We start from the raw sequence: 20831 nt of genomic DNA, 5'->3' as shown, positions 1-20831 counted from the left end.
TTCCAAACATACCAATGCCCCCAGAGCCGATTATAACGAGGTGGGGAACATGGTTACAGGCCACATTTTATTATGACAAATATATCAAAGAATTTGAGGAAGTAGTTACGGAGTTTAGCGAAGATTCTTCTCAATCGATTAAAGATTGCATAACTATTTTGGAAAACAAAGATTTGCGACAAGATTTAGCTTTTCTAAGAAGCAATTATCAATTCGTATGTGACGTAATAGAAAAGTTAGAAAAACCCAACATGTTGTTGGTAGATGCCATAAACTTAGTGAAAGAATTTAAACAACAAGCAAACGCAGTAAGGGGAGATATTGGTACTAGAGTATCTCAAAAACTTGACGAAGTGTTAAATAAAAATGCAGGTTTTGGTGTTCTTTCCGACGTTGCCCGTGTTTTACAAGGCCAGAAGGTGGAAAATTTGGAGTTAGATTCAACATTAGTTGCAAAATTCAAATTTGCGTCAGCAACGAGTGTGGATGTTGAAAGCACATTCTCCAATTTTAAACACATTTTAAATGATCGGCGAAAAAATTTTACAGTGGACAACTTGGAACATATTTCAATCATAAATTGTTTTAAAGAAAACTGAAATACGTGTGTAAAATATAAAGTCTAGGATTATTGTAATAATATTTTATCCAAAGTTCTAAGAAGTGTTCTTTGATTTGTAATATGATTATGTTTTTAATGCTTTTTTGCTTAAAATAAAACTTTTTTATTGAAAATGTTGTGCTTAATTAAGCGCTTATTCTTAATTTTTTTGTGCTTATAAATCCGCTCTATATTCATCAGGATTTAAGATTTAAAACACATAACATCGCATCTAGTTGGAAAGTCATTTATTGCATTAAAAGTACTGTATTTTAACTATCATATCTTAAATTTGAGACTAGGCACTTCCAATAATGAGCTCTTGCATGGTATTATACCATCCATGTATAAATCAAGTGAGAGAATACAAAATACTTGCTGCTGATTTTTTTTTTAAATTCGAGAAATACGGTTGTGGAGTTAGTAGTTAATGTAAGATTAAAGTACATGCTCTTGTACTTGTGGCTTATGAATCCGTCTTGTTCCTGCTTATTACTATTATTATTTTTGTTGTCTAATCGTTCGTCTTCTTTAGACACATAATACGAGAATACCCAATTTTCTCGAAAAACTGAGAGTCCAGTGGTGTTATTAATAGTACTAAGAAATTTTTAATTTTCCGACGAAAGTGAAAATTAAAAAAAATTAATATCCGTAGACGATTTTTTATAGTCAAAATTGTATTATCAAAACTTTTCTTAAGTTGAGGAGTTTAATGGCACTGCTAGACTTCGCCCCACTCTTACTTTTAGACTGATCGAAGCATTATTATTATTAAAAAGTAATCGCATTTAACTATAGGTATTTTTTTTGTTTTTCCCTATTATTATCCTTTAATTGGGTTTCTTATCCGTTGAACCTTGTCATAATAATAGTAATAATAATGATAAGAGTCCCAAGGGCCGCCTGAAGGTCAGTCCGATATAGCACTTTGGATTCGATACATTAACAACCTAGCATTTTAGTATACATTTTAGTCGATATTTTAAATAATTTTGTAGTTTTTGCAAAAAAACTTTTTAATTAATAAATAAAATGAGTCATTCATTCAATTTTTTGAGTCGCTCTGTATAAGCAATTTAAAAAAATATCGCAATGGCAAATCACGAGTACAGAGTATATAGATTTTCTTTTCCAAACATCTGGATATCTCTGATAAAAACTCAACACGGAATCATAAACTACACGTGCAGGAGTACGTTATTTTATAGAATTTAAAACCTACTTGCCATGTATAATTTTGAGGTGACGTCATCACATTGTTGGTGGGATGATTGTACAAAGTTTGGTTGGAGTTTTATCAACTGCAGGATATTCATAATACACATAAAAAATTTGACAGCAATCCGTCCGGTAGTTGCGAATATTGTCTGTCAAACAACAAAAAGCGACACAAACGGCGCACAGACAGACAGATGGAAACGGGAGACAATTTTTTTCGTAGTCCAGGGGTCATGAAACGTTGAGAAAACATAAAAGTGGACATTCGTCCCATGGATTTGACTACAATACATCCTTAACGTAGTGAGTCTTAAAAACAAATACGATTTTTAAAATTAGAGAAACCTGAACGGGCTCGCTACGCTCGTATTCTAAAGGTGTGTTTTTTCTAAATGTGGAGATTTATTGTTTATTAATTGAACCCAAACAACTTCGCTAAGACTTCTGAGAGTAAACTTAAAAAAATTGGTCGAAGGTTATGTGGACAGGAGTTCCCTCGTCCCTAATGTACAGTATAAGAAATCCCGTTTTTTTGACAAATTAAAAATACACGTAAAAATAAATCGTCACCTGAGAACTTGTCTGATCTACAGACCAGAACCCACTCAGGCCAATATCGACCGTAATCGTTCAGAAACGATTTGATCTATAAGCCATTATATTTCTACGGGAAAGAATTGCTTGGTCGGAGTTCACAACGAGTAAGTGAAGATTTTGTTAGATACATGTGTTAATTATTGACTTGCAACTATTTTTTGATTAATTAAGAAATAATCCTTTAATTATGTTTGGTACTAGTAAAATTCCGCAAATTAACAATACTGTTAGAATCGTTATCATGCAATAGATTTTTTTCGAAAAAATGTAGTTATTTTTATCTTTTGGGAACGTTAGGATCTGATTTGCATGCATTTTTACTAATTTTTTTTTTAATAATGAATGTTTTAATTTTCGCATTTCTTGACTCATCAATTTTTCAGGTCTTTAAAAAACACAAAAATTGAAAAACCAAAGTTCCAATTTTTCAACTTAACTTTTTAGATTTTTCCATCCTAATTTTTCAGTTTTTGAATTTGCCAGATTTGGGATTTTGCAGTTTATTTATTATTCAATTCTTCGATTTTACAATTTCTAAATTTTTCAACTTCACGATTTTCAATTTTTCGATTTCTCAATTTTCCAATGCTTCAATTTCACGTTTTTCCAATTTTTCTCTTCTTCAATTTTATGATTTTAAATACTGGCTTTTTGTAATTTTTCAAATTTGAGTTTTATAAACTCTCAGTTTTTCTATTTTTCATTTCTTCAATTCTTCAATTTTTCAATTGTTAGGTTTTTAATTTTTCAATTTTTGACTTCACTTTTTTGACTTTTTGATTTCTCATTTTTAAAATTTTTTAATTTCTCAGTTTTTAGATATTTCAGTTTTGGACTTTTCAGTTTATCCATTCTTCATTTTTTCTTTAATTTTTCAATTATTCCAAATTTCAGTTTTGGGATTTTTTAGATTACCTATTTATGGTTCAATATTTTGATTTTACAATTTCTCATTTCTCAATTTTTCAATTTCTCGATTTCTCAATTTTCGATTTCCATGTTTTTGATTTTTCATTTTTTCTTTAAGGTTCGATTTTTCGACTTCACTTTTTTGATTTTTCCATTTCCCAATTATTCAGTTTTTGAATTTCTCAGTTTTTGGATATTTCAGTTATGGAATTTTTCATTTTTCAGTTTTTCGAAATTTCAGTTTTGGGATTTTGCAGTTTATTTATTATTCAATTCTACGATTTTACAATTTCTAAATTTTTCAACTTCACGATTTTCAATTTTTTCATTTCTCAATTTTCCAATGCTTCAATTTCACGTTTTTCCAATTTTTCTCTTCTTCAATTCTATGATTTTAAATACTGGATTTTTGTAATTTTTCAAATTTGACCTTTATAAACTCTCAGTTTTTCGATTTTTCATTTCTTCAATTCTTTAATTTTTCAATTGTTAGGTTTTTAATTTTTCAATTTTTGAAGGTTTTGATTTTTCGACTTCACTTCTTTGACATTTTGATTTCTCATTTTTAAAATTTTTTAATTCCTCAGTTTTTGGATATTTCAGTTTTAGATTTTTCAGTTTCTCCATTCTTCAGTTTTTCTTTTATGTTTCAATTATTCGAAGTTTCACTCTTGGGATTTTTCAGATTACCTAATTATTATTTAATTTTTCGTTTTTACGATTTCTTAATTTTCAATTTCACGATTTTCAATTTTTCGATGTTTCAATTTTACGTTTTTCCAATTTTTCTCCTTTTCAATTTTACGATTTTGAATATTTGGTTTTTGCAATTTTTCAAATTTAACTTTTATAAACTCAGTTTTTCGATTTTTCATTTCTTCAATTCTTCAATTTTTCAATATTTTAGATTTTTGATTTTTCAATTTTTCAATTTTCTAAGATTTTGATTTTTCGACCTCACTTTTTTAACTTTTTGAATTCTCATTTTCTCAATTTTTTAATTTCTCAGTTGTTGGATATTTCAGTTTTGAAATTTTTTAGTTTTTCCATTCTTCAGTTTTTCTTTCACTTTTTGATTATTTGAAATTTCAGTTTCGTGATTTTTCAGATTTTTTGTTATTGAATTTTTCGATTTTACAATTTCTCAATTTTTCAATTTCTCGATTTTTCAATTTTATAAATTGCCAGTTTTTGAATATTTCAGTTTTCTTTCATTTTTCATTTTTTCGTTTTGAGATTTTTCAATATTTCGATTCTTTCGATGTTTGCCTTCTGGATTTTTCAATTTCTCGATTTTTCATTTCAGTTCTTCGATATTTCGAGTTTTCGAATTTTTCAAATGTTTGGATTTCTTAATCTATCGATTTTTTGACTTCCCAGTTTTGGATTTTCTGTTTTTCGATTTTTCATTTTTTCAAATTGTCGATTTTTTAATTTTTCATTTTTCAATGTTTTGATTTCCCTATAACTATACCGAGATTTGGATATTTCGATATTCTGATTGTTCAGTTTCTCGATTTATGAGTTTTTCAATTTATAACTTGAATTTATAAATTTTCGATTTTTTATTTTGGCCCATTTCAGTTTCTCAGTGTTTCCATTGTTCCGTTCTTCGTTTTCTTATATTTCCGCTTTTAGATTTTTCGATTTTCCAATTTGTAACTTTCAATTTTCCGTTTCTTTGATTTTGGCCTATTTCGGTTTCTCAATTTTTTGATTTTCCGACTTCATATGACTTTTAGATTTCTCGATCCTTCGATTTCTCAATATTTCAATTTTTCGAATTTTTTAATTTTTGAACGTTTCGATTTTTCGATTTTGGTCTATTTCGGTTTCTCAATTTTTGGACTTTTCGATTTTTCGATTTTCCAGTTTTTCGAAGTTTCGATTTTCAATTGATTTTCATTTTTTCGGTTTTACGATTTTTTTATATTTCGATTTCTTGACATGTTGGTTTTACGATTTTTAGATTTATCGATTTTTCAAATTTTCGATTATTTTGATTTTTCATTTTTTTCTCAGTGTTAATATCATACAATGTATCAAAAATAACCACAATAATAATAACAATAGTGTTTATTAGTGCCTTATTTCACTAATCACTATTGTTTGTGCACATGTCAACTAACAAATTATAACAACACATATTTAAATTAAATTTAAAATATCTTGTTACTACAAAATTCTTCTATGTTATGAAAAGCTTTACATGTCAAGTAATGATTTATTTTCTTTTTAAAATGTGTAAACAGCAATTTTTGTATTTCAACGGGTAACAGATTAAAAACCTATTTCCCGCAGAAATTGTAGTCCAAACCAACCAAATCGCTTCTGAACGCTTAGAGTGGGCAATAATACCAGTAACTGTATAAGAAGGTAAATGACAAATTTATTTTGACCATCTATATATATTTTTTTTGTTTGATTACGAACTATGTATGGTATCCCACTTATCTTTAATAACACGCTACATATTTTTTCAGAGATTCTTGTAGAGCTTGTTTTCTGAATTCATTAATGTATCATACTTTCATCATCCATACCCCGCCACTGTCTACTATTCCAACGCATTATGTTATGAAAATACACTTACATTGGTCTGAAACTCTGAAGTGTCCTTATCGTCAACCCATGATATGTATTGGTGACTTTTCATATTTAAAAATGTTGTGATCAACACTTATTTCAGCATAAGACGTTATGTCAATAGAAAAATATATAATAGAAAATAGCTCTAACTGCAAAAAACCAAAACTCCATGCAACATTCGAACCTGCGTAGTTTTCGCCTACGAAAACGAACACTACGCTGTAGCCCAACGAATAATCTTGTAGGAGCTCCGCTTACTGGTAAAAAGATTGCTGTAGAACTTCGAAATTTTGGGAAAATTTAAATGCCACGGGGAAAATCTAAAGACAGATTCATAAAGTACAAGCATTGAAGTATGTTATGAATTTGTTGCAAAAAAGAAGCAGTGGCCATTTTTTTTATATTTTAAAGTTTCATTTTTTGCAAAAAAATTTCCATGTGATATTGGAGCAACTTATCTGGCCACATCAACTTCTCAACTCATGAGCCGCCCCTGTCCGTTTCCCAAATATAAGCAAGTGTGTCTTCGCAACATAATGCGTTCGAATCATAGACAATGGCGACGTGTGGGTGATTAAAGTGTGATAAATTCGTTAATGGAATCAGAAAAACAAGCTCGAAAACAACTCTAGAAAATATAGACTCCAGAGATTACAGACGACACACTGAACATCTGTCTTTCGACTTCCTGGGGTCTCATCAGTACAAAAAAAGTTATTTGTAGTTTTATCTGAACAATAAAGCATATTTTCGAGGTATTCTTCGTCAACACTTCTATTAATATTTTTACCTTTCTTTTATTTCTGCTATAAGACTGCAATCAATCGGGAGATGTTCTTCTATGACTTTATTGTGATCACAGTGTCCCATAAAATTACATCTTCCTGTTCTATTTGGATTCTTTTAATTACTAACCACCACTTTCTAATCTAATTTATTGTATTTATAGCTTTGGCCCGAAGTGATGGAAGCAATGGAATTATTATTAAACAACGCGTTATGTCAATTAGTGTACGATTCGTCCTTTCACTAACTCAATTTTGCTGAATGCTATTATGTACACATTCATTTCGGAATTAGATTTTTGTATAGAAAAATTCTCCGAAGTTACGCTTAATACCGATATTCTGTTCCACCATCCGCTTGACCGCATTTTATTGTTCTGTCGATTTTGTTCTCAACCGTGGCTTCAAGATCCTTAAAATTTAAAAGTACCTACTTACTTAAGTCTGTTCTCGATAAACCAAACTTTTGTCCTTTGCTAACAGTTACGAAACATAGCGACTCGAGAGTTCATCTTTACAAATCGACACAATTTGTTCAAATTTTTTATAGTACAACAAATGTTAAACTATGCATTACTTGACTATCTCTGGTCAATCAGAGCAAGTAGAAAGGCATTAATTACTTGCTATTTCGGTCACCAGAATAAAAAATTAAATTTATTTTGAAGCATAAATACATATAAACCTGAAAAATCAGATATTTTTTAATAAGTTAGTACTTTATTTTAAACTGCATCCGAGCTCTTTAAATATGTATCTTTGATAAATTTTTAAATTCATGATTATAGTGGAGTGGAACAAAAAAGACTTACCATAAAAAAGTTACAATGCACGAACACTAAAAGCATGTTAAAAAATGCACCAACTAGAAAATGGATGCTAAAAAAGAAAATAAAATAACGGGAATATAAAAGTAAATAAAACTTGAATAAAAAATGAGTACATTTTCAACTGGATAAAAAATAGCTGCGAAAATAATATTACAGTAGGATATGGTTTAAACTGCGTGTTCCTTTATGAAATTTAGAAAATTGTACGAGTATTATACAACGATTATTATATTTTTTTTCCAAAATTCCATATAAAATTGTGTAAAATACCCACAGTTGTATTTCTCTCCGATACCCATCACCAAATCCCAATTTTTACGCTATTCCCCCAACCCCTCAAAATCGCGCCAATTTTCCTCCCCATTTAACCAGATTTAGTGGATCCTTTTAAATGCAGCTGATTCTAAAACAATTTTCTTGGTTACATGAGCACCGTTTTAATTCCGGCAATTTTTCCCCACATGAAGAGACGGGATTTAATACCCGAACTCGATCTCATCAACCAAGACATGATTAAGCTGGTGTAATCCAGGCGACAATGCCGGTTAAACCAATAAGATTACCAAATTAAAGGATAACACCCGAACTATTAATCAACAGGGGTCCATTGTGGTCGGGAGCTTTAAAAACAATAGAGCGCCGGTATTAGCAGAGGGTGGCGTATGTGCCTCCAAGATACAGAGAATGAGGAAATGAGTTTCTGTAATGAAAGAGTGCATCGAGGTACAGGAAGAAATGGGAACGTCAGAGATGAGTAGAGCGCGAATGAACTGGTTCAAATAACTAAGTATTGTGTAAAGTGAGAGAAATTAGTCGGTCAGCACCGCGTAACTGACCTTCTCACTGCGAACAAGAGGAAGTACTTTTTTACAAAATTTACATACTTTCTTGTTGGTTAGAATATCAGTATGCAGTTAAAACTAAGTTTAATGGAAAGTTGAAGTCTGCAAAGCCAAAGAGAATTATAAAATAGGTCCTCACATTCCGATTTCTCGTCTTGTGCGTACAAACCCTGTGTTTGAACGAAATTACCCTATATACATAAATTTTCATAAATTGATATGCATCAAGTCTCTTCTATCTGCTTCAGTGGTTGAACCCGATTTTCGATATAATTAAATAAAAATCAAGAAACAATATTACCTATCTAACTAATTTCACCTATTTCAAGTGTCTCCTATGTAAAATTATCTTAGAGGCACCATCTGCGATACCTCAATCAATATCATCCCCCATCTCTAGTGAAAGTGACCCGTTGCACCAATTACCATACGCGTAAAGACGTAACCACATCTAAATTATTTATTTTTGGGTAATAAAAACTCACCGACCGAGATTAATTAGACTTCACGGATGATGCCCCAATAATTATTCATTTTTGGGGCTGTATATAAATAGCATCGGTTCCGTCTTGCGGCACACCAGCTCTCAACAGTCCTGGAACACCATCGTCCGAGGAGGTTGAAGTTGTCGAAATGAAGATTCAATTCCTTTTGGTTGGTGTGTTGTGTGTGGTGGTGAAGGGGCAGAATTACGGGTACCAGGGTCGGGGAGATTACGTGCCTGTCATCAAGGATGGAGTACCAATCGATACTCCGGAGGTGCAGGCTGCCAAGGCTGCTCATTTTGAGGCTTTCGAGAGAGCCAGAGCTCTGGCCGCCAAGAGTCAGTCCAACGGTCAGTACAACGAGGCTGTGATTCCCAGGTACCAAGGGTACCAACAGCAATATCAGCAACCACAGTTGCATCAGCAAGGGCAGTTTCAACAAGTGCATTATCAACGGCAACAGTACCAGCCACAGTCGTACCAACAGCAGAACAATTATCATCAACAACAGTACCAAACTAATGTGGTTTACACGCAGCCAAAGCAGCAAAATTACGCCATTGGTGCATATTCTTCAGGTATTTATGACACGCTCTAAAGATCAATTATTCTTCTATTATCGGTTTAATTAATATTAATGATAATTAGTTTAAATGTATTTATTCCGCAAGTGTTCTTATCGCATGTCTTTGCATTAGTATCAAAAAGCAATGTAGCTATCGATCTGCAGTTGACCGGTCTTTAACACTATCTGGAATTTTCCGGAACTAAAACTTTTTCCTTTTGTGTTTTAAGCAAGTTTCATAAAACAACGAACTTATAAAGTTTTAGTTCCTCGGTCATAGGTAATTTCACATTTCATATTTATCAAAATAACTAGCTTTTATGCGTGAAGTTTTCACACCACCTAAGCAAATTTATTTTCTCGAAGAGATGTGAGAAAAATTTACACATTCATATTAATTTTTGAATATTCTATTTTCGTACTTTTCTGTTTACTGACATTTGCTAAATTATAAAATAAGTTAAATACTTCTGCAACTGTCTGCAACAGCTGAAAATTTGATGTTATTATCGAAGACACATTAAAATGTAATTTCTCCACCAATTTAAGATGTTAAATTATTCGACATTCAGATGTCAGTCGGAGTTTCCATATTAATAAATTAGATTTATATCTGTTTTATGTATTGTTCTCTAGATTTTTTAGTCTAGTGTTCTTTTTTTCTTATACATATAATATATTTCCTTTTTGTGTTCTGAGTGGGTCTGATCAATTAAAATTTACAAAAATTTTAATACGTTGGTCATAAATAAATTTCACTTTTCACCTTTAGCAAAATAACTTATATTTATGCATGAAGCTTCCACAACATTACATAATTTCTGCAAATTGAACTTAAACAAATGTGACAAAATATACAAAAATAATGTAAAGGTAGGAATATGTAATTCTAATGCATAATTCAGCATGATTAATTTTTTAATATTCCATTTTAATAAGCTTCAGTCTACTGGCATTTCCCAAATGTCCGTTATGCATTCTTTAAAATACCGTCTGCAACAGTTGAATATTTTACATATTATTACTGGAGATTCATGAAAATATAATTCAGCATTTAAAGATTTTATTACTCATATTTTGCCTCTTTGTTTTCATTTATATTATAGGTACATTTCACACATATTTAGTTTCATACTCCTATATAATTAAATAAATGATATCAAGTATGAAATGAATCTGTTAAATTTCAATATCTAGAATCAGTAGCGCAATATTCAAACATATTCCATTATCCCACACAAATGTATTGAGTAGGCATAGCACGTATGGATGATTGCACATTATATTAACAACTCAGCTAAGATTTTAACAGAAAGTACTTATTAGTTCTAAATTTAAGCATATTTGATTATATTTGATTCTATCTATCTCAGAATTGCTGATCAAAACAACTCTATTTTCGGAGGATTTTGGAAATTGAAAAGTGGTTCTTTAACATTTAAAAATTATTCGAGGACACGAACTTGTTATATATATTCCTTTTTCCTGCGATCTTCAAAGAAATGTTAGAAGAAATATAAATCATTAAGATATTTATGTAAGTTACTTTGAAACTACTAAAATTTCTTTTTAGTATCAAAACTACTTCCTTTTTCCAAAAAAATATAGCGTAAAATTCATCTTCCATTACTTAAACTCGAATAACCCAGAAACGGAAGCTTACATCAGATTTTATCGAAAATGATAAAATGGACTAAAAAAAACTAATTTAGTGTTTCTAGGCTATTAAAATTTAACAACTCGGCAAAAAATGTACGGTTATATGAAAAACACAGTTCAAAACGTTATTAATGACTACAAAATGACAAAAACCATTTATCATACCATTTTTCATTGTTGTGTTCAGTAGAGGTCTAAAACTGACTACAGATTTTTAAATGTAGAATTAATTAAATTATTTTCTCTTGGCTGTCAGGCAATAATTTTAGATTAGAACAAAACGATCCCATCCGGTTACATTATTTTTATTACCCTGAAAAAGTTATGTAATGAATACCCCAGCCATAAAAATCTGCCTTACCTCTCAAGGATTCAATGCACGACGTATCTGAAGACGTATTTTTCGATATAAAATGCCACAATAATAATTAATTTCAGCTACGTCATAAAAGTTTTGGTGGGGATAAATATATATACTAACCGGCGAAAAAAATCGACCATCCTGGAATATTGCACTGTTTCTCTTAATCTCTTACTTTCTTAAAGTACATTTAATTCTGTATTTATTTGTCTCTTTTTTTAATTAATTTGTACATTCTGTATCTCCAGTAATGGTTCTTCAATAAAATAATAACCAATAGTTAAATTAATAATATTTAAAATGGTTTTGCAAAATATAATATATTTTACGCAAAATGAAAATATGTCGATTTTATATACACAAACAAGAATTGTTATTAAAAGATATACTTTCGATATGATTTAGATATCATTTATAACATACGTTTTTATAAAATTAATTCTATAAAAAAGTTTAACTGATTCCTATAATTTTAATAATTTTATCTCATGTCTATTTTATGGTATATTTAAGACGACTAAATTTATTTTATTGTCATACTCTTTATTATGTACCAAAAAACAAGTCACAAAACAAGTTCTAAAGCATATTCTTTCTTGAAAACTATTATGATAATTTTTTGGATGACGTCATCAACATTCTGGAGAAGTTGTTTGAATAAAATTTAGTTAATGTTCTGTAATCTATATAGCAATATCTGTTTTAATAAACGGTATTGAGAAATTAAAAATAGGAGTGGATACTAACTTCTGGTAAACAAGCATGTCATTTTACGTAAATTTACCTCAGTTTATTTTGTTTTCCTAATGAATGAATAAAAGCAGGGCTAGTACAAACATCTATGTTTGAATTTTAATTATTATAGAGTAAATGCATTTTAGTCAGTTGTATTATTCATGTTTTCAAATAATTAAATGGTTAAATTATTTAATTTTTAGGATCCATCCGTCGAACAACTACTTTCATGTTTTCTCGACGTTTCGTAACCATTAGAAAATGAAAGAATAGATCCGTCGTTTTCATCTACCTGTTGTCTGTCTGTCGTCTGTGTCAATATTTATTAGATAATGGACTGATTGTGGTCAAATAGTTTAGCTGAAATTTGTCTGATCATTTCCAGCAACAATTTTATCACACGTCAACTCAAAATTTTGCGTGGTAAATGCTATTCAAATTTTATAAAATAACATACTCCTGTAGTTATATGGTTTATGAATCGGTCTTGATTTTTTACCCGGCCATCCAGATTTTCGCAAAAAACAATCTAAACTGTATGACATTCTACAGTGTAACTAACAAACTGCAAAACTGAGGTGGATTTATCGTAAACCTCGTAAATCATTGCGGAAAATGTTTTATTATTAACAAACTACAAATGTTTTTTAAATTTCAAACTTAATTTATTCGATTAATTGACACCCAGGCCTTTCATTCCGATGGTAGAATCCAGACCCTAGTTACCAAGTGGGTTTAAATATACAGAAAAACATAATTTCAGTAGGACCGACGCTGGGATAAAATCAGATCATTACCTCCTCCTAATTCTGAAACTAAATACAACACCATTGAAGAAAAATTATGTAGAACAACATAGTGTTACGATGATCGGTGAATAAAATCGGCGTGGGTCAAACTCAGCCATTCATCCCTCTGGATGGATCGCGAACGCCGCTTCGAGGTTTTTCTGGACGCCGCAATCGAGACTTCCGGTAACCCGTTCCAGGCTTGTCTTTATGCGAACGCCGGCCGGCCGCCCTCACCCACGATTAGTCATCACCGCCGTACATACTAGAACCCATAGGCGTCGTACCGGGACGGCGCGGCGTATGGGTTGCTTTCGTAACAATCGAATACACACCAGAAAACTTAACAACAAGTATATCAAAAAGGGGTTTGTGCAAAAAATGAAGACAGAACGAAGAGATTATAAAAAACCAGTTCAGGATATATGGAATACTTTTAAAGCCGTCCTGCTGAAACTGGGCGAGAAGTATTAGGAGTTAAAAACAGGATAAAAAACTGGATGAGCAATTATACGCGGAGAAAATAAAAGAGAGAGGGGAATTAAAATAGAAAACAGAACCAAAAAAACACTAAATATAACTGAGATACAAACAAACAGCAGTAGTAGATAGTAACGAAAAGTGTAAAAAAAGATAAAACGTAATTTTTTAGAAGACATAGGCTAAAGAAACACAAAAGGCAACAGATGTAGGGACAAGAAAGTACTCTATGAAAACATTAGAAAAATCAGTGGCAAATATTGACTACGACAGAAGAACAATTAAAAAAATTGCTAGAATACTTCAGAGATGTAATGAATGTGGAAAGAGAGGATATGGAGACACTAAAAACTAGAGATGTCTCAAAATTAAAGAAGCCAGGAACAGACCAAATTGAAAGCAAACGAAATAAGCAAAGCAGAAATATTTTAGATACTTTTTATAAAAACCTAGGAGGAAAATAAACCCATGGATTGGAAAACCGGGTTAGTGATAAAAATTCCGAAAAAAAGGTGATTTAAAACTGTGTGACAACTTACGAGGATGCAACAGTCAAAGCGGTACTTCTCTGTGGATCAGAAACATAGGTAATGGCAAAAAGAACAGAACCTGAAATTATTACAAACAAAAAATTATGGCAACGAACTGGTGAAGAAGAGAAAGATGTCCAGATATTTAGAAGAAAGAATGGTTGAATAGGTCATACGTTAAGAGAATACAAATTGAAATTTACAGTGGAATCCGCAAAGAAAGCGAAAACCAGAGTAGCTCCAGAAAACAGAGGAGGCGGCAATATGAAGCAAAGATATCTAGAATGAGTTATACAACCCGAGATAGAGCACAATGGAAGAAACTTGTAACCTCTGTATGTCCCAGAAGAGAATAAAACTATAGCTGCTACTATACAACACATTAAGTAGTAGTAGTATTAGTAGTATCAGTAGTATCAGGACCACAAAAAAACGGTAGGTGATGGAAACGCCAGCTTGGCACGCGAATCGTGAACAGAATGCTTTCCACATCGCGCGATTCCGTATACGCGATCATTTACATCAGTGGTACAGCGTCTCCGAGATCATAGTACCTTCAAACCTCAAACTCACGATCGTGGCCATGTTAGAACAGATAGAACATTGCAAGCTGAAGAACAAATTTTGCAACGCGTCGAAGAAGAGCCCCACATCAGCACTCGCCAACTTGCAGTTGAAATTGGGGCTTCACAGTTTGTAGTGCATCGTACATTAAAAGAACGTCGTGAACGTCATAACTTTTTAAATTAGAGTAGCTGAATGGTTAGTTAACCATTTTCCTAAACAGTGAGTCGGTAGAAACGACCCAGGATGGTTCATGGGGCTTTTGCCTTTTTCGACTTTTACTTTGTTTTGTCTATATTTGCACAATACTACGGTACCTGACACCGTGGTTACAATTATTGCATATATTTCGAAATCACCCTGTACAATCAATCAATTATTCACAAAATAAGTTGCATTATCAATGCCAATGGTTTTGATTAAAATTAAATAAAAGTAGAATTTGAACCCGAATATTCACCTTATTATGGCACAACAATAACAATACGAGTATTATAACAACTTGGGGGTTACAAACTATCATCTTCTTGAGTAAAATAGTAAGTAATATAATCTCAAGAGATTATTAAATAAATTCTACCATAAAATGTGCTACGGAACGTTATATTACCTTATACCTTAGACACGAAAGAATTTCTAGTTAGATAACTTTATATACTGCAAATATTAGTTGAATTCTTTTAGAATTAAAAAATAAAGTAAAATGAAATGACCAATGCATGTCAAACAGTGGAATTTCTTGTGAATTCTACCAACTTTCAACCCCACTTACACCGCCCTCTTCTTTCAGAACTTCCCATCGACACCCCCGAAGTCCAACAGGCCCGCGCCGCCCACCTCGCCGCCCTGTCCCAGGCCCAGACCCACCACTACCGCATTCGTCGTGGCATCATCCATGAGTCGTACGTCCCAGAAGAAACCCCAGAAGTCCAAGTCGCCAGATACCAGCACTTGGTCGCCCACGCCTCCGCCCACGACGAAGACGACGACGACTACTACCACGCCCCGCACGAAGACCTCTACCACATCCCCATCCTCACCAAGAAGGGTGTCCCCGTGAACACCGCCTCCGTCAAAGCCGCCCGCCAACAACACCGCCTCGCCCACCAGCTAGCCAAATCCGGAGTGCAGTATTCCGGCGGGCACTCCGTGCACGAGCCGGTGATAGCTCCCAACGGCGTCCCCTTTGATACCCCCGAAGTGTATATCGCCAAGGCAGAACATCTAGCAGCTCACGCAGACGAATCGACCAAACATAATCAATGGGGGTTGCATTCGGGGTACGGTGGAGGTTACGGGTTTTAGGAATTTTATCTTCAGTTCGACAGACTGCTGGGGTGTTATTGATTTGTTTACGTGAAATATATAACAGGTTTTTTTAATAAAAAAATTACATGAAAATGGAGATTTGGTGTTTGTTTTAGATGGAAGTCCTAATTAGATATGTCTGTGCTGTGGTGTTTGGAGGTGTCTCTGTGGTCAGGTGGTAGAGGGATTACTGGTTTACGGTAACTCATTAAAACATATTTTGATACACTCAAAGACTTCAGATATTTCTCTCAGATTTAGACTGTTTACCAATCGAAAAAAAATATAGTTCTGTTAGCATTTTTACTGGGAAAAACAGCAATATTTAAAAATCCACTGGTCCATATTTTAAATTAGAAACTATGATCAAGTTTTCTTATTACCTTTATTTACAGATTATTTAAATTTTTAATTGATTTAAATTTAAATGGTTTTCTGCGACAACAAAATTAATGGAATATATAGATGTCCCTGATCATAAATTTTTCGTGGATTATTGTAAAAAAAATGACGCCAACTAATGAAACTCGTTTAGGGAGACGATTTAAAACTATTTGCAGATATACAGGCTGTTCGGTTAAAGGTTGCATCAAAATTGTCAATTTTTTAAAGGAATAACCTATATATTTTTACAGATTTAGATTTCAATGGTTTTCCTAAACTAAAGTTACACGGTTCTTAGAGTAAAGTACTCTAAAATTATTTCCAAGTATACAGAGTCTTTCGTTTTAGAGGTGTCATAACACATTATATAGTTTTTTAAATGATGAAACACCCCGTATATTTTTATTCTGATTAGCTGCTTCTTAAGGTTTATACTCACAAATTATTTTTGGAATTGCGATGAGGGGTTTTCATCTTAAATATTCCAATTTTCTTGAATTGTAATACTTTTTTTTTACAATGCAAGAATTCATTAGAAAATCGCATTAAGATACTTTTAACATCTGTATTACAATATTTTACAGCGAGATGAACAAAAATATGTTGTTTATTGTGGCATCAAAAAAAATGCGTTTTATTGTAAAAAATTCTGCAACATTATAATTTTCAAAAATGCGTTTTACTCTATTCTTTATTCTCTCTCTTCTGATGCGAATAAACTAAAATACTTTGAATTTACTTTATTGTGTATATTTTTTGTATTTATTGACTGCATCTGCTCCATGTTTACAATTTAACTTTCAATGTGCAAAATCAAATCCTGTGAAATCTAGTAAACGTTTTAAGTTTGTCGTTAGCCTGGTAATCAAAATGGACCCATTTATTCCGTCCCAAAAAATTTATAACATCTCCTCAAAATTTTGACAAATAAATCCTATTTAAAACATCGAAAATATTTGTTATAATTGTGACTCATCAATGGATTCATGTTTTTGGAACGGCGTATACAGGGTGACACAAAAAAATAAATGACTAAGGCAATATTTTACTGATTAAATCATTCATCTCTCTCCCTATTCTTCTCTTTCTTTCTAATACTCTCACCTTTTCAAACTTTCTTCTTTGTAGTCTCTTTCCGTCAATCTTTGCAGTTTCTTTTGCTCTTTCGATCTTTTCACTTTTTCTGCATTTTTACTCTCCTTTTCTCTCGCTTTCTACATGTTCTTTCTTCTGTTTGCTGCTTCTTAACTTTTGTTCTAAAATCTTCCCCCCCCCATGTTTCATTCTCTATCTTCCTTGTTTATGCTCCGATCCGTGTTAGTTCTCTTTTCGTTCTCTCATTTTTTTCTATCTTTTGTGTATATATTTTTTACTTCTCGGTTTCCTTTGATTTTTATTTTATTTTTTCTTAATTTCATCTATCTCGTTTTCCCTTTTTTTGCTTTCGCCTTCTCGTTTTTATTTTCATTCTCTCAATTTTTTTGTATATATTTTTTTAATTTTCGTTTTTCTACTTTTTTCGCCCCTTTGATTTTTATTTTATTTTTTCTTAATTTCATCTATCTCGTTTTGCCCTTTTTGTGCCTTCGCCCTCTAGTTCTCTTTTTCTCTGTGTTTTCCTTCCTAATTCTTCCCTTTTATTATATATCCTTGAGTCTTCCTTTCCTTTTCTGCTCTTTCACCTTTATTTTGATCAATTTTGGGTAGTGATTTATTCGATGTTCGTTTTTATTCTGTTATCCACATTTTTTTATATTTTAGTTCTTACTTTACTAATATTGTAAGTATCACATAACAAATCTTCCGTTTCTGTCTGCCGTCTGTCTGTCGTCTGTGTCGATTTTTATCTCCGAAACTACCGGATCGAGTGTTGTCAAATTTTAGGTAACATACAATCCTTGTATTTCTGGTTTAAAAATCCGCCTTGATTTTTTTCTCTATTCTCAGTTGGTTAACGCCATTTTATTTTTTCTTACACTGTGATTGGTGTTGTTTACATATTTTGTTCTAAAACACTGGATTTGTTTGATTGTATAATATATTTAATATATATACAACTATACAACTTCAATAAAGCTTACATCAAAAGAAAGTTTATTTAGCGATGACTTCGAAATTCTTAGAAAATATAGAATATCCTATTTAAACAGTATGAGAAAACGACCTATTTATATGTTCCATTATCCTGTATAAATAAGTTCAAACCCTATTTATTTTTATACACATATTTATTAAGATAACGTGATTACAAAGCTTTGTGGAAAGTTCCAAAGCGTTAGCTTTGAAAATTATAAAACTGTGACTTTGTTATACCACCATTACATATATACCTATTTCAAGCTAGGTCTGTGTAATAAAACATATTCCATTTGAGAAAACTGTAGATATTTCAATATGGTAATGCTTTAGAGTTTTTTTTAGAAACATTCTGTATATTAAAATTTAATTTAATTAATATCACAACACAGCACATACCTTTTTACTCCTCCAAAAAAAAATTGTAACACAGATTTTAATAATAATGCCATTGCAATTTTTTTAACTCTTGCATTGATAAAAAATTTCAAAAAAATTTGAATAACCTGACAAAATTGCATCAAAATTTTAACAATAAACCACAGTTATGAACCCTATAATGAGGCCAATCAGAGTATGTAAAAATATATAATTTTGGTTTGAAACGTTTTTATGTACCTCTCATATTTAAACGAGGTATCGAGGACCGTGCGCTTAGTCCCACCCTGTATATACAACTATATTGAAAAAAAGTTGATGAAAATCTCGTGTGATTTTTTTTCATTAAAAATAATATATCATTTTTGGAACACATTTTCAACTGGGGCCCAAAACAAATTCTATTGAAAGCGACACCCTGTGCCTGTACATGTGCTGAATACTCACATAATATCGCAATAAACCGTCCATTGTTAGAAGTTTAAATGTTTCGTTAAATTTTAAATTTATGTAGCGTCATTTAATGATTTTTTGAAACAATAGTGAGCTGCTGACACCTAATAGATAAAAATATTTCAAACTTCTCCACAAATATGTATAAATAAACGACACTGACGTGAAGATGTATGATGTATGGGAAAATACAAAAGAAAAAACACGAAAAACAAAAAAATATTTGTGAAAAGAGGGTAAGAAAAACAACTGTCAGTGTTCACAGAGCCACAACTGAAACAAAATGTTTCAATATATTGACAAATTTTGATTTTCAGTATACTGGGTGCTACTATGAAAATTCACCTTAGAAAGAACTGCCGTCACATAATACTAATAATAATCAAGCAAGGTTTGACTTAAGTCATTAAAAATCCCTTTTAGCATCCATTAATCTCCTATCATAATGTATCTTAAATATTAAGACTGAGTATATTTGAGATTATAATCCCTAGGTTCATCATCGTCTGAAATACTGTTCTTGTTAGTGTATTTAATAGCTTCCAGCAATCAATGTCAAAATTAATGTTAATAAGAAAGATTGATTTACCACCCACCGAGAAACGTTTTTTGTGTCTGTACATACACTGCATTATATAAAGCAAATTACGGGTGATAATAGCGAAGTTATTTATAACAGTGTTACAAATTACGTTCACACTTCATGTCTTCACAAAAGATAATTGAATGGTATTTTGGGAAAAAAACTAATAATATATTTTCTACCTAGTTGTGTTATACTGGTTTAAAACCCGGTAATTTGGGTGTGTGTTTTTTAAATAACCATGTACAATCTCATTTTGTTACTTCATCAGTCTCATCATACCGTGTAAATGGGAATAAAAAATTCCAAATAACACGTATTATGTAACGATGACATCGTCTGCCAGAGATGTGCTATAGAAAATAATCAACAATATCGCAATCCTTAATTGTGAGGTAAAATTTATAATAAAAGAAAGTTTGCGCAACTTGGACGGATGACATTACAAATGTCATTTACATTTAGCACCTAGTAAGTGAAAGAACACACTTTAGCAACGTGTAATTGCTTTCTAAATATCAAAAAAATTGCTAGAACGGTATATTTAAAAGGCAATAAAAGTAATATACAGAATTTGAGTGTACGTTCGACGAAAATTTAATTAAGTTTGAAATTGTTGGCAAGCTTGCCCCACAAAAACATTTTTTTGAATCTTATTAATTCGTGAATTACTGCTTTTCAAGCAATTTCATATTATATATTTCATAAAAGAAAAATATTAAGGGGCTGATAATTTTCAATAAGAAATATAATTTAGCCCGAAGAAATTACCACGTACAATTAACTCCTGCAATTACTTTAGTCTGTTTTACAGAATCTGGAACACGTTACTAACAGTGTTTGTATTTGCAGTGGACATACAGAAGGACGAGTAATCAACGCAACAGCTGCTGTACAGTAGTATGGCACTATTGAGGAGTATTGACTCGAGTGTATTACGCTCTTCCTAGTTAGACAACATTAGAGGACACGAAAACTAATATACACTCGAAAATCAACTTCGTGTACAGTTACGCATCAGCTCTGCAGTGTATACACACTAAAAATTGCACGATTATCACGAAGTAATTATAGAAATTAAATAGATAATAATGCAACAAAACATACT

At 31.7% G+C, this 20831-nt stretch overlaps 1 protein-coding gene and 1 long non-coding RNA gene across 2 annotated transcripts in view; one reads left to right on the top strand and one right to left on the bottom strand.

Moving 5' to 3' along the window:
- Positions 1-20831, bottom strand: part of LOC135133234 (uncharacterized) — a 149666-nt gene that overhangs the window by 1994 nt on the left and 126841 nt on the right. The window lies entirely within an intron of this gene.
- LOC135132912 (pupal cuticle protein-like) lies at positions 8238-15909 on the top strand. Its single transcript, XM_064061130.1, has 3 exons — positions 8238-8286; positions 8931-9437; positions 15332-15909. The coding sequence occupies exons 1-3, from the start codon at positions 8238-8240 to the stop codon at positions 15844-15846; spliced, it is 1071 nt and encodes a 356-aa protein (XP_063917200.1). The 3' UTR covers positions 15847-15909.

The sequence above is a fragment of the Zophobas morio genome, unplaced genomic scaffold (genome assembly GCF_036711695.1).
Source record: "Zophobas morio isolate AGI-343-1 ecotype UQ-CSIRO unplaced genomic scaffold, CSIRO_AGI_Zmor_V1 ptg000021l, whole genome shotgun sequence".
Lineage (NCBI taxonomy): Eukaryota > Metazoa > Arthropoda > Insecta > Coleoptera > Tenebrionidae > Zophobas > Zophobas morio.
Note: the sequence above shows the minus strand (reverse complement) of the source record. Positions and strands in the feature narration are given on the sequence as shown.